Source organism: Saprolegnia diclina (assembly GCF_000281045.1).
Source record: "Saprolegnia diclina VS20 unplaced genomic scaffold supercont1.62, whole genome shotgun sequence".
NCBI classification, from domain to species: Eukaryota; Oomycota; class Saprolegniomycetes; order Saprolegniales; family Saprolegniaceae; genus Saprolegnia; species Saprolegnia diclina.
This window is the reverse complement of record NW_008246129.1, coordinates 307379-321060: the sequence shown is the minus strand read 5'-3', so window position 1 is coordinate 321060 and position 13682 is coordinate 307379. Positions and strand designations below refer to the sequence as shown.

Here is a 13682-nt window from a genome sequence, read left to right as displayed (position 1 = left end):
TCCAAGTCCCACTCGAGTCTACCAAGGGCGTAAAGATGCGTCGACCACGACGTGAAGCGCTGGCACTTGATGGTGGCCCAGCGTAAGCAACATCGCAAGCACGGCTCAGTGGCCGTGAGCCGACCAGGTTGATCTAGCTCGATCATGATGCGATCGCCAACCTGACACGAAGGCCGGAGATGCTTCGATGAACGCGCTAAAGGCAACCAAGAAGCTCACGACGGAAGCCAAACCAGATGCAAGTCCGTCGTGGCGAGAAAGAGACCACGCAGCACGCCGGGTCCCAACGAGGCAGGCGTCCCATCACCGCGTGCGGCCACGACGTGCGGCGAGGTACATGTGAGCAGTCATGTGCTCAACCTTTCAGCCAAGCTGCGGCCGTGCACGAGTGAGAGCCATGAAGCAAGAACATGGTACATGCATTGTACGAGTACATGTGGCAGCATCAACGTATGCATGTAAAGCAACAACGTATCTGCCTATCGCTCCGGCACCAGCGCCAGCCCAAGCGCACCGATATACGTGTCCGTTGCACCTACACCGGCACCTACGTTGTACGCGCACTGCAGTCCTCGAGCCGAGCCCGTCTGTGTCGAAGAAGAAATCCCCAAAGAGCCGCGTCACAGCCCCATCTACACAGTACTAGCGTCAGCACGCCCCACCAAGGCGAAACACACCCTTGACGATGACGATGGCGTTGTAACTGCCGATGCTTTTGTGTGACGTTGGTTGGCGACGGGGGAACCACGTCCGCGACGGCGGCCACCGATAAACGATTACGTTAGTGCCGATGAGAAAGTGGCCTCCCACGCGGCTTCTACTTGAGCGGCGAGAAAGGTGCGTGCAAACAGAACGTGGGGCTCTGTAAGGGACTCGAACTTGGATCTAATTTCCAGTGCCTAAACCTAGCGTAAATAAGGCGACAAGAAGCATCTATTCTGGACTCGATCAACCACCGTGTCTCCATATCCTGTAGGCTTTGATGGCGGCGCTAGAGCAAGTCGACCGCGCGATCTACGGCAGCGTCATCCCGCGTGGAACAAGCGTGTGCAGCCCATGGGATGGAAGATCGCAAATGACCGAATGGCCGTTATCCGGTATGTTGCGATATCCGGATGTTGGGCATTTGTGGGACGCAAGCCCAGACGAGTGAGCAGCAGCATGCAAGAGTCCATGCGCGAGTCGCTCCGAGCGCAGAACAGCGCGTCCGCCTGCGCGGAGATGCAGAAGGCGATCGCTAAAGGCAGTGTGAAGCTCAAGAGCGACCTCAAGCGCTCGAGCGCGTTCGTGAAGAAGCTCAAGGTGCTTACGGACGCCAACGTCGCCGCTTGCCTCAAGGACGTGGCCGAGCTCAACCTCACGCGGTACTTGAGCGAGTGCATCGTTGCCCTCGTCGAGGCGATCGTGACGCTGAAGCCAAGCGAAGTGGGCTCGCACGTCCAAGTCATCAGCGCGCTGCACCAGCGGTACGGGACCAGCGACCTCACGGACCCACTGATCGCCGCGTACGTCACGGCGGCGTTCAACCCGCCGAATCCGCCCGCGGACGCCGCTGCCAAGCAAAAGCACAGCAAGCGGCGCCTTGTCACGTTGCGTGTACTCACGGAGCTCTACCTCGTGCAAGTGGTCGTGGACATTCAAGTCATCTTTGGCATCCTCCAGCGCGTCGTTGCGCGCGAAGATCCGAACGCCAAGGCCGCGGCCAAGAAGGGCACGCCATCGACGAAGGCACCGCCGCTCGACGTGACGCTGCTCGTGAGTTTTGCAAAGTACGCAGGCGCCGAGTTCCTCGGCCCCGGCATGTCGGCGCTCGTGCCACAGACGATGCAGGACCAGTTCCGCAGTGTGTTTGACCAGGCCTTTGAGCTCATCGGCGGCATGTACATTGCGCAGCACCAGACCGTCCGAAAGCTCGAGAAACGCAACTTGAAGGAGGAGGCGAACCGCGGCGAGCTCTGCGAGGAGCACGCGGCCGAGTTTGCTGCGGCCACGACGCTCTGCGAGAAGCTCACGTCGAGTATCACGACGCTTTCGGAGGCGCTGCAGAAACCTGTGCCAGCGCTGCCCATCGACACCTCGGACGACGGTGCGCACTCGCAACTGCTTGTGTGGGACGGCAACGAGGGCCGCGCCGAGCTCCACGCGGACGGTCCGTTCGACGACGAGGACACGCGTTCGTTCTACGAAGACCTCCCAGACCTCCTCGAGCTTGTGCCTGCAGTCGTGCTCGGTCTCTCAGAGGCCGAAGTCGCGGAGCTCAAGGCCAAGCACGCAGCGGCGCCCGTCGAAGAAGCTGACGAGCCGCCAGCCGACGAGCCGGATGCGGACACAGCGGTGGAAGACATGGTCGACGCGACAGAAGCTGCAGGTGATGACGCGACCGAAGCTGCGGGCGATGACGCGTCGGCGCCGGCCCCGACCGCGGAGGACGAGAAGTCAAAGGATGCCAAGGCCGTGTCATACCACCACCAGATGGACGCGTACTTTGCGACGCTCGAAGACATGGTGAACCGGGACCGGTGCGACAAGGCGGCCATTGCGTTCTGCTACACCAACTCGAAGGCGGCGCGTGCTCGGTACGTTGATGCGTGACGGGCCCAGTCATGTGATTTGCGCGGACGTAGGCTCGTGCAGACGCTCTTCAGCGTGCCTCGGACGCATCTGGAGCTTCTCGCGTACTACTCGCGCCTCGCCGCGACGCTCCACAGCGTGCTCAAGGACGATATTGGCGGCAGCCTCGTGAAAATGCTCGTGCAAGAGTTCAACTACTTCCAGAAGAAGAAGAACCAGTACCGGCTCGAGTCCAAGGTCAAGAACATCCGGTTCCTGGGCGAGCTCACCAAGTTCAAGCTCTGCCCGCCCAACACGGGGTTTCGCTGCCTTCAGCGGCTCTTTGCCGACTTTCAAGGCCACAACGTCGTGCTCGCCACCACGTTTCTCGAGACGTGCGGGCGGTACCTCTACTGCAACAAGTACACGCACGCGCGCACGGCCATGAGCCTCGACATTATGATGCGCCTCAAGACGGCCAAGCACCTCGACCCGCTCGCGGAAACGCTCGTCATGAACGCCTACTACATGTGCAAGCCACCGGAGCGCGTCGCCCGCGTCAAGGCACCCAAGGACCCGGTCTACCTCTTCATCCTCTCGCGCCTCGTGACGCTGCGGCCGGACGGCGTCGGACGTGTCGTCCGCGTCTGCCGCAAGCTCAACTGGGACGACCCGGTCGTGGTGCAGTATGTGGTCAAGGCCGTACTCCACGTTGCCAAGTCTCAAGTGCTCCAGCTGAGCCTTGTTTGCGACGTCGTCGCGGGTCTTGCGCGGTAGGCAGCTTCAAACGAAGAAGGGTCGCATTACTTATGGATGTAGCATGCACGAGGAGCTGGGAGTGCACCTCGTGGACACGACGATCGAGATGCTTCGTTTTCTCTTGACGCTCAACAGCTACAAGTACCACCAGCGCTGTCTCGGCCTCATCAAGCTCCTCGGCGAGCTCTACACGCACGGCCTCGTCAACTCGGTCGTCATCTTTGAGACGCTCTACTGGCTGCTGCAGCACGGCCACGACACGACGGCAGGTCCGATGGAGACGCCGTTGACGGACGACGCGCTGCGTCGCCTCGAGCTCGTGCCCGATATGAAGTAGCTTCTGTGACGATTAATGTCCAGGTGCATATCGTCTTCGTCGTAGGTACGATCCGCGCGTGCCGAGCGACGTGGACGACGACCGCAACGTGTTTCGCATCCGCCTCATGTGCGCACTCTTGGAGACGTGCGGTCAAGGGTTCGACCGCGGTGTGACCCGGAAGAAGCTGGACCGGTTCCTCGTCTTCTTCCAGCACTACTGCCTCGCCAAATCCGAGATTCCGCTCGAGACGGAGTTTGTCGTGCTCGATTTGCTCGAGCTCTTGCACCCGAAAGGTAGCTTCGGTCTTGATGCATGAAATTTGACTTGAATTTGTAGAAAAACCGATGCGATTTGCGACGTTTGCCGAGGCTGACGCGTCCGTCCAAGCCATTTTTGCGTTGGAGCTCCAAGTCGCAGAGCGCACGCAGGCCAAGAACGGTGCGCAGGCTTCCAAGGGGGCCATTGTGTCGATTGCCGAGGACGACGACGACGACGAGAACGAAAACAATGAGAATGACGACGATGAAAGCGGCGATGAGAGCGACGGCGATCTGGACGAGCACGGCGACGATGCGCCTGAAAGCGGCGAGAGCGAGAGCGGTGAGAGTGAGGAGAGTGAGAGCGAGAGCGAAGACGAGCAGATCATCGTCAAGCACCAGCAGCCCGTGACGACGCCGGAGGACGACGAGTTTGACAAGGCTTTTCGCGCGCTCATGCTCAGCGGCTCGGACGCGCGCAAGCTCGCGCCGCGTGGCAACGCCGACAAGATGGCGATTCCGACTGTCGTCAAGACGACGCACCACCTCGAGACCCCGAAGGACGACTCGTCCGTGGTCTTCCGTCTACTCAAGCGCGGCAACAAGGGCAAGCTCGAAGCCCGCGAGATCCTCGTGCCGCAAGAAACGTCGCTTGCGCAGCACAGCCAGCGCCAGGAAGCGTCCGGGAAGAAGGAACAATCAGAGCTCAAGCGTCTCGTGCTCTTGAACGTCGAGCGCGACGAGCTCCTCGCGCAGGACGAAGCGCTCGCGTCGCCAACGCACACACCCAACCCGACGCAGCAGTACCACGAGAGCCGTCGGCGCCAGCAGCAGCAGCGCCGGGAGGGCGACCAGTCGTACATGTACGCCAACGCCCACGGGCGCGGTGCCACGTGGGACTCGCTCGAGTCGTTTCTCGGGGGCAACCGCAACACGGGACCGCCGGTGCAGATCATGCGTCCGCGCGGACAGCAGGGCGGTCGCGGTCGCGGCAGATAAGGGGCGCACGGACCATTGCTACTCTTGTTCGTCCGCGCACTCGACGCGCGGAAGGAGGCGGCTCGCAGAAGCATCGCCCTCGGAGAAGACCGAGCCGCAACGCGTAGGTATCAACACCACTGTAATGCATTCTTTACATGAGCCTGCACACTTGCGACGTGACGTCGAGCGACTTGATCGCCGCGGCCTGCACGTGGGTCTTGAGCTTGAGGTACTTGTCTGGTCGCTCGTCCAAAAGGGCCTTCTTCTCGCGCTCCAAGTGCACGATGGCGTCTTTGAGCTGAAGCTTCTCGTCGTCGGCGCGCCGGGCCGCAGCCTCGAGGTCGTTGTTGATGTCGGTCATGTGCTTGATTTCGACCGCGTGCTCTACGGAAGAGGCAGCTCAGGTCGTTGGTCAAACGCGCACCTTTGAGGCGCTGAAGAATCCAGAGCACGAGGCGCGAGTTGTCGCGGAGGGACTCTGGGATCTGCGTCAAGTCTTTGTTGCCGTCGCAGGCGAGGGTTATGAGGCGTGGGCAGTCGCTCAGCACGGGCGGGAGGCTCACGAGCTGGTTGTTGCGCACGTCGATGGTCTGAATTTCCGGCAGTTTGCGCATCTCGATCGGAAGCGTCTTGAGGTTGTTCTCGCTCGCGTCGAGAAGCTCGAGGCGCTGGCAGCCTTGGATGCCTGCTCCCGATGAGTCGCGTACGCGAGAGACCGTCGGTACCTTTGGGTATTGCTTTGAGATAGTTGTGCTGCACGTGCAAATGCAGCAGCTGGGCGCAGTACCCGATCTCGTCAGGCAGGGCCGTGAGGCGGTTCGAGGCCACATTGAGGACGCGCAGGAGCACGAGGTTGCCGAGCAGCGGCGGCAGCTCCAGAATCTGGTTGCCCTCAACGTTGAGCACGAGAAGGCGCTGGCCCTGTGTCCAGATGACGTCATCCAGACGAATCCACGTGCCATGGTTCAGGTGGATCTCGCCATTGGCGTCCGCATGGAGCGCTGGCTCGTCGTCCAGATCTTCCATCGTGTCGCTTGAACGCAAAGTTCAAGTTGCACTTGCATCTGAACCTCGCGCTCGAAAACGCGTATGCTCACGATTCCAATTATAAAGTGCAGGTAAATAAATGTTTGTGACATGGGCATTTGTGAGCCAGATTCGGAGGCTGAAGTGCAGGCGGCCTTGCTCATTAAGGATGTTTCGGATGTGATCACGAATCTTCGCCTTGAATTATGACGAAAAAGGTCAATTAACGATAAAAGAGCTTGGAAAGGACATGCAGTTGGCGGCAACTTCAACCAAGCCTCAGATTGGCGCCGAGACGGGCACCCAATACACTCACCACGTACAAGGGACTCTCATCGACGTAGGGCTCGTTCTTTAACGCTGCTTTGGACATGTTATACACGAGGCGACTTCGGCGCGGTATGTATTATACGCGGCTGGAGAAGAAGCAAATCGTCCCAGTTGTGTGGTGGTAAGGTAAGCATTGCGTTTAGCAGATGGTCTCGCTCTTGTGGTTGAGCGCCACATCCCTGATGGCGTGTTTGAATTAGGACATGCACCGAACTCAAGGGGTCTCAATTCGTTAATTCTCTCAGCATCGTCCTATTTCGAGATCCCAAGAACCACTTTCGCCACTCAGGTCGTCGTCATGCTTCGCCTCAAGTCGCTGGTCCAAAAGCCCGCGCTGCGGCGATGGGCGTCGTCTGCTGCCTCTCTTCACGCTGGCGCGTTGCCAGCAGCCAGCGGCGAGCACATGAAGCAGTGGTCGCCTGCGCTCCTCGCGTCCGGTCTCGGCCTCCTCGGTCTCTCATACATGCTCTCGGACGCGACGCACCTCGAGGCCGCGCCCGCTCTCGCCGAGGGCGAAGATGCAACACCGGCCATCGTTCCTGGTCTGTTCAAGGAAGGACTGCCGACGTACTCGCTGGCCGACGTCGCGACGCACGTTAGCGCCAAAACTGGTGGCATCTGGGTCGTCTACAAGCACGGAGTGTACGACGCGACGGACTTTATCAGCGCGCACCCGGGCGGCACGAAGCTGTTGCTCGCGGCCGGCAAGTCCATCGAGCCGTTCTGGCAGATTTACGCGGCGCACAACCACGGCGATGTGCACAAGATCCTCGAGAGCCTTCGTGTCGGCAACCTCGACGAGGCCGACGTCAAGGCGCTCGAAGACGAGCGCAAGAAAAAGTTTGGCGACGGCCCGTACGCAAACGACCCGATGCGCCACCCCGCGATGAAGGTCAACTCGCACCAGCCCTTCAACGGCGAGCCGCCGGCCGAGCTCCTCATGCAGTCGTTCATCACGCCCAACGACCTCTTCTTCGTGCGCAACCACCTGCCCGTGCCGGACGTGGACGCGGCAACGCACAAGCTCGAGCTGTTCAGCCCTGGTCTCCGCACTGGTACAGTATCATATGCGCAGCAACAGTAGCGCTGAGGTGGTTTAGACGACGGCCAGGATGGTATTGCGCTCTCCATCGAAGACCTTAAGGCCAAGTTCAAGGAGCACACGATCATCACGACGATCCAGTGCGCTGGCAACCGCCGCGCCGAGATGTCGCACATCAAGCAAGTCAACGGGCTCAGCTGGTAGGCTCCTGCTGCAATATCACTGAAGCATCGCAACGCTAGGGACACGACTGCGCTCTCGACGGCCAAGTGGACGGGCGTGCTCCTCTCGGACGTGCTGGCGCACTATGGCGTTTCCGATGACGATGGGATCCTCGCGCACTGCCACCTTGAAGGGCTCGACCGCGACATTACCGGCCAGGCCTACGGCGCGTCCATTCCGCTCGCGACGGCGCTCGACAAGCGCAAGGAGGTGCTCCTCGCCTACGCGATGAACGACGAGCCGATTCCGCGCGACCACGGGCACCCGCTGCGGGCGATCGTGCCTGGCACCGTCGGTGCTCGCAACGTCAAGTTTCTCGGTCGCATCGTCATCTCGGAAGACGAGTACGGCGGCTTTTGGCAACAGAAGGACTACCGCGGGTTCCCGCCCAACGTCGACTACGCGACCGAGGACTTTCATCGGTTCGCCGGCGCGTCGATCCAGGAGCTCCCGGTGCAGTCGGCGATCACGGAGCCCAAGAGCGGGCGACCATGGCCCCTCGACGGCTCGGACGAGGTCGATGTGCTCACGGTGAAAGGGTGCGTAACGGCTTGCCGCGATGATAGCGCTCATTTTATACACTAGGTATGCGTGGAGCGGTGGGGGTCGCAACATCCTCCGCGTCGATGTCTCGCTGGACGGAGGCCAGACATGGCAAGAAGCGACGCTCGCGCCCGAAGCCACGGCGCAGCGCTACAACCGAGCGTGGGCGTGGACGCCGTGGACGCTCGATGTCGATGTGGCCGACGACACGAAGGAGCTGAACATCGTGTGCAAAGCCATCGACTCGTCCTACAACGTGCAGCCCGACACGATCGCGCCGATCTGGAACATGCGCGGCGTGCTCAACAACGCGTGGCACCGCGTGCATGTGCCCATCGAGAAGCCTCCGCGAGACGACAACGACGACGTCGATGCGTAGAGAGGTGCTTGCCTGCTAAGCTATGTTTCATATCTTCTCCTGCATCTCCGACCACCCAACGTACTGCCCGCCGTTGGCGTGAAACATGACGCTTCGCAGGTATTAGTGGCGTTGCCACGGCTGGCGGCGCTACGACGTAACTCGCGATTACAGGTCAATGTCTCGGCTGGATCGCGCGAGGATCGGCGCGGCCGCAAGCGGCTCATGGCGGTTGCGCTGAAGGTGTCCACGCCGCCATGTGTACCCATGATGTGTACCGGCGTCGTCGCCCGCGTCGCAGCGTGTCATGGACTCGCGACATGGACGGCGCTGGATATTTTGCTGGCAGAGGCCAGTCGACGTGCTGGTTTATCGGCGTTTTATCCGGAGGTCATCCGGATAAGGACATTACGCACCGTGTTTCGCTCTTGAGGCGAAGCTACTGTCTGATCTGCGCCTGGCATGACCTACCTCCAGCGTGCATCGAGCTACCAGCCGCCCAAGTCGTCGCTCTCTGTGTGCTCGGACGCCGACTCGGACTACTATGCGGAGCTGCGCCACACGACGCCGGCCATGAACCCGCGCCTCAAGTCCAAGGTGCTCAGCCTCGAGGACCTCCGCGCGACGACCGCCGTCGACGACATGCCGTCGTTCCAGAGCGGGCCGGATGCGATCCCGATCCTCGAAGAGTCGGTCACGTACGACGTCAACCTGCGCCAGAAGGGCGTCATCTACTCGGGCGTACTGTACCGGCGGCGGCGCGGCCCCATGCAGCACTGGCTCGAGCGATGGACGCTGAGCCACTTTGTGCTCACGTGGAACTGCCTTCGGTACTACAGCCAGAACGGCGAGAAGCTCCGTGGCGAGATCGACCTCTCGCACTGCAACGAGCATTCGATCGAGGTGCTACCGGTCGACTCGGTCTTCAACGGCCGCCAAGCGACGCTGTGGCGCTTCGCCGTTCGCACGCGGACGCGCCGCCTCATCATGTCAGCCATGACCGAGTTTGAAATGAACGTGTGGGTCAAGCACCTCCTGCTTGCGATGGGCCTCGACGCGTCCAAGCAGGTCGCGTTCTTCAACCGCATGAACCGCGCCGACTCGGAGGACGTTCCGATCGCCGACTTTGCCGCCTTGGACACGGCTCAAGCCTCGATGGTATTCGACGATGACAATGGCAGCAGCGAGCATGACTCGTCCCGGGACGTGAGCTTCTGCTCTGCGGACAGCGTCGTGCTGGCCTCGGACGTGTAGAATTGGTTTTTTATATTAAAATAATATCGGCGCTGTTTTTATTCCAATGTTACACACTCAGTTTCATTGCGCCTCATGGCAGCGACGACGACGACGACGCCACTGCTGCGCGGAACGCTACTCGTCCGGCGTGAACACGAGGTGCGGGCGGGCGCTGCGGGATCGGCCTCATGGGCGCTTGTAGGACTGGCGCCCACGGCTCGTCGAGCTCGATGCCCACCGCCTCATTCGCGTGCTGCGCATCTCGGATGTCCATCATAACGTGGCGCAAGCAGAGGTAGAGACGAACTGGATGCGGACCATGACGATGCAGCAGCCATCCCATGACTAGGTGATCTTGACAGACCGCGATGCGTGGATACGAGTCCAGGACGTCGGCGTGCACCCGCATTGTAGGACGACTCAATCCATGAACGTACATGCACTGACGACGCCGTAGGCTTTGTGCTCAAAACGAAGGACACGCGCGTGCTGCTCGCCGCGACGAGCGACGACGGCATGTGGCGATGGATCGACTTTTTGCTCGAGCACCATTGCGCGTCGCTCGTGGTACTTCTCGGGTTGCTGCGATTTGTGCCAAAACGCCATGCCGTAGGAGGCCGACGACATGACGCGGCCATCGCTTATGCTTTGGCGGCAGTCGTCGCTCGACGAACGCATGACGCAGCGCGAGTCGACGCTGGATTTGAGCCAGAGCGTGCATTTCGTGCCACAAGAAACCGACTTGGCCGTGCTCGGCGCCGAGGTCCAACGCGTCATGACGTCGCAACTCGGCATGCAGCTGCTGTCGCTGCCCCACGAGACGGCGCTCTCCAAGTGCCACGTCTTCGTGTCGGACGGCTGGCAGCGAGCGTCCAAGGTTTGTCATATCGCGTCCTTCTCACCTCCTCACAGAACTAGTTGCTCCTCCTCATTGGCAATGCAAGTCCCCACACACCGCCGGGCATTTGGAGCCGCCACGGATGTACGAGGCTCGGCACCGAACGCGGCTCGATGCTTCCTTACCTTGTGCGAGCGCACGCGACCGGTACGTCAACGTCGCCATGCTTTGCAGCTTAAACGAGAGGTTGTAGGCTTTGGCACCATCGTCTTGGACATGGGCACGCACTCCAACATCTTTGCCACGGGGCGCGGCCGCGTCAAAGTGCCGGTACGGTGCCTGTGCTCTGGTATTAAACGCAACGATGCACTCGAGTACGTAGGTCAAAGGCAACGAGACGCCCGAGGCGCACATCAAGTACGTCTGGACGCAGCTACTGCCGGCGACGACGGCGCGCGACGTCGTGGCGATAGCGTACGGCCACGGCGGCACCGCGGTCCAGGACTTTCTCCATTTGCACCCGCCGTCGCTCGCGTCCTTGCGCGCCGTCGCGTTTCTCGACTCGCACCACACGCCCGAGGACGATGTCGTCGGACGATTTCTGCGGGCGCGCAGCGTCTCGTGGGAGTGCTGCGGCACTGTCGCGACAGGCGCGCCGCTACACAAGGTGCCGCCGATGCGCCGCACGGAGCTCTTTGACGCGCAGGTCGCGGGATGGCGGCTCTCGACAGGCCCCGACGAAGATATGACGCCCCTCCTTGCCCTCCCCATGGTGTTCGAGTACCTCGAGTTTTGCTTGGACGTAGACGACGACGAGAGCCCCGGGGTCTGCTCGGACCGCTGGGTCGCAATGCGCGTCAACTAATTGATTGTTGTTATGACACAGTGCTCAGACCCGTTTGACGACTATGGCGCACGGCCTCGAGCGGCCCGACCGGGATCTGGATTGGGCTCACATCTGCCGCGATTTCGTACGGCTCGGGCTCGAGCCACTGGAGCTCGTGGAGGTCGGCGTCGGGCGGCGGTTGCCACTGCTGACGCCCGGTCGGCACGTGAACGTAACACGTTCGGTGGGTCGCCGGGTCAATGTGCATCTTCCACTCGGCGTCTTTTCTGGGCGTGATGGACGCCCGCCGTTGCAGCGCGAGCGGCGTTCGCTGCAAGCTGCGCGTAAACGAGACGGCGCGTCGCAGGAGTGAGGGGCGCGGAGGCGACGGAAGCACGTGCGTCGAGCTCTGCGCGCGCAAGAGCGGTGGTTTGGTCCCCTTCGTAGCGACCGCTAGGCTTTCGGGGGTAGCATCGCTGTCTCTGGGGAGTCGGACTTTGACTTTGGTTGTTGCAATGTGCACCCAGTCGGTGCGGCCGCCGTCGTAGCGGATCTGCAGCATTTTGGTGGATACATTCGCGTCGCTGACGCGCCCCGTGTCGACGCGTCGGGCGGCTTTGACGTACACTTCGACGACAAAGTCGCGAAAGAGCGCCAGGTCGGCCGAATGAGGAATGCGCACTTTGCACTTGGCGCGCGCAAGGTCGAGGCGGAAGAGCGCGTCGGTTCGGGCATCTCGAATCTCGTAGACGTGATGCGCGGTCGTGGCAGCGACCACCGAGCATTTGCAATAGCCTCCGTCGCGGTAGACGTCGACATGCGTGCCTGGCGGCAGTGTCGGAAACGAAAACCCGCGCGGTGACAGGAGCGTTGTGACGGGGCGCTGGCCAGGAAACAGTACGAGTTTTAGCGTCATGCTCGAGAGGTCGACCCACTCGAGGGTGTCGCTGTCGAGAAACCGAAGGGGCACGAGCGCGCCTTGCGAGGCTCGCTTCAAAACGTGGCCTACGCAGTACATCCTCATATCGATGCTCTTGAGGCAAAGGGTACCAGTGCGGAAGGTGCCATGGCTGGTGCTGTAAATTTCGACGCAGGATCCCGCGGGGATATCGCGCCCGCCGTGGAGGCCGTGGAGCACGACCTTGTGCGGCGTCGTCGCGGGCTGCATTTCAAAGGTCCCTCGACTGTTGTTGTACAGGCTCGCGGTCGCGCCAAAGTGGCGGCAGACGACGGCGCCCTCTTGAAAAGTGTGCGGTGCGCGCAGCGAGTAGAGCTCGATCTCAGCACCCGCCACGTACCACGGTGACGGCGCACAGGCAACGCAGACCTTGAAGTGGCACTTGTCGAGGTCGATCCAGTCTTTCCCACCGGCCTCGTAGCGCACGAGATGGCACTGCGTCGCCGCATGAAACTGCTTGACGGCACCGCGCTTGGTCGCGCCGTCGGGTTGCGTCACCTCGACGTCGGCGCCGACGATCGTCGCGGCGTCTTTTAAAAGGAATGCCCCGGGAGCATAAACCATCTAACGCAACTCGACTTTATCCAGAATTGAGAAGACGCCCATTCATACCTTGAACGACGTGACGGCCACGACCGACTGGTCGTCGTCAAAGCGAACACGCGTGCTGCGGGGCGTTGCCTCGACCACGTGCGCAGGGACGTCGACGCCGTGGACGTTGGGCACGTGCACCAGCTGCCCGGGAAGAGCGGACAGCATATCGCTTGGCTTGTCTACAACAAGTGGGTTGATAAGACGATAAATATAGCACATTTGCTAGGAGATAAAAGACTGACTTGATTTCTTGTAGCGAGTGCCTAACGATGTTACATCGACTTCATGTCCGCAGCTACACACCAGACTCAATTGAGATGCCGTTCATTGGGACATAGTCGCACAGAGGGTTCGACAACCAGTGTCTCTTGAACACAACGTGGCTGCTATTCTTATGCAGCTTTCCGAGGCGCTGGCCAGAGGCAGCTCTCGTAGCCCCACTTTTGAAGGACTCTGTTCTACACCGCCAAACGTGGCATGCCGATCTACAATTTTCGCTCGGAACCCGCACCGACAACTTCACGGACCACCGCACCGGGGCGCACAAATGATTCCCACACCGTCGATTGAAAAGTGCTACCCCAGATCACTCAACTTTGGATGCATGCAGCAGCTACAATCTTCACTCGTGGCGACTCACGCTTCGTGATTTAGCTCGTCCATCGCCCGAACGGCGGCTCGAGCCACTCGAGCTGCCTGTGCGAGCCTCGAAACCAACCCAAAAGCGTCCATGCAACTTGGTAAAAACCATTTCGTGCGAAATACCGCCTCATCATTGATTGCTCGAGCACGGTTGTCAACAAGACTGCCGTTTCTAGCGCGGGGATCGATGATATCGATGTT

At 60.9% G+C, this 13682-nt stretch overlaps 6 protein-coding genes across 6 annotated transcripts; 4 read left to right on the top strand and 2 right to left on the bottom strand.

Annotated features, from left to right (window-relative positions):
* Positions 1-1161: 1161 nt before the first annotated feature.
* SDRG_13719 (hypothetical protein) lies at positions 1162-4884 on the top strand (the record flags this gene model as incomplete). Its single annotated transcript, XM_008619816.1, has 5 exons — positions 1162-2576; positions 2625-3323; positions 3370-3642; positions 3692-3921; positions 3965-4884. The coding sequence occupies 5 exons, from the start codon at positions 1162-1164 to the stop codon at positions 4882-4884; spliced, it is 3537 nt and encodes a 1178-aa protein (XP_008618038.1).
* Positions 4885-4947: 63 nt separating this feature from the next.
* SDRG_13718 (hypothetical protein) lies at positions 4948-5964 on the bottom strand. The gene is made up of 3 exons (XM_008619815.1): positions 5592-5964; positions 5291-5551; positions 4948-5250 (listed from the first exon to the last, which is right to left on the bottom strand). Exons 1-3 carry the CDS (start codon positions 5890-5892, stop codon positions 5018-5020), a joined length of 795 nt encoding a protein of 264 aa, XP_008618037.1. The 5' UTR covers positions 5893-5964; the 3' UTR covers positions 4948-5017.
* A 460-nt stretch (positions 5965-6424) lies between these two features.
* SDRG_13717 (sulfite oxidase) lies at positions 6425-8652 on the top strand. Its single transcript, XM_008619814.1, has 4 exons — positions 6425-7277; positions 7323-7464; positions 7507-8025; positions 8072-8652. Exons 1-4 carry the CDS (start codon positions 6521-6523, stop codon positions 8406-8408), a joined length of 1755 nt encoding a protein of 584 aa, XP_008618036.1. The 5' UTR covers positions 6425-6520; the 3' UTR covers positions 8409-8652.
* A 76-nt stretch (positions 8653-8728) lies between these two features.
* Positions 8729-9688, top strand: SDRG_13716 (hypothetical protein). The gene has a single exon (XM_008619813.1). It carries the CDS (start codon positions 8850-8852, stop codon positions 9639-9641), a length of 792 nt encoding a protein of 263 aa, XP_008618035.1. The 5' UTR covers positions 8729-8849; the 3' UTR covers positions 9642-9688.
* Positions 9689-9716: 28 nt separating this feature from the next.
* Positions 9717-11326, top strand: SDRG_13715 (hypothetical protein; the record flags this gene model as incomplete). The annotated part of the gene is made up of 8 exons (XM_008619812.1): positions 9717-9782; positions 9826-9918; positions 9973-10033; positions 10081-10190; positions 10237-10500; positions 10542-10668; positions 10715-10791; positions 10844-11326. 8 exons carry the CDS (start codon positions 9717-9719, stop codon positions 11324-11326), a joined length of 1281 nt encoding a protein of 426 aa, XP_008618034.1.
* Positions 10981-13063, bottom strand: SDRG_13714 (hypothetical protein). The gene is made up of 3 exons (XM_008619811.1): positions 12858-13063; positions 12338-12809; positions 10981-12292 (listed from the first exon to the last, which is right to left on the bottom strand). Exons 1-3 carry the CDS (start codon positions 13056-13058, stop codon positions 11337-11339), a joined length of 1629 nt encoding a protein of 542 aa, XP_008618033.1. The 5' UTR covers positions 13059-13063; the 3' UTR covers positions 10981-11336.
* Positions 13064-13682: the final 619 nt, after the last annotated feature.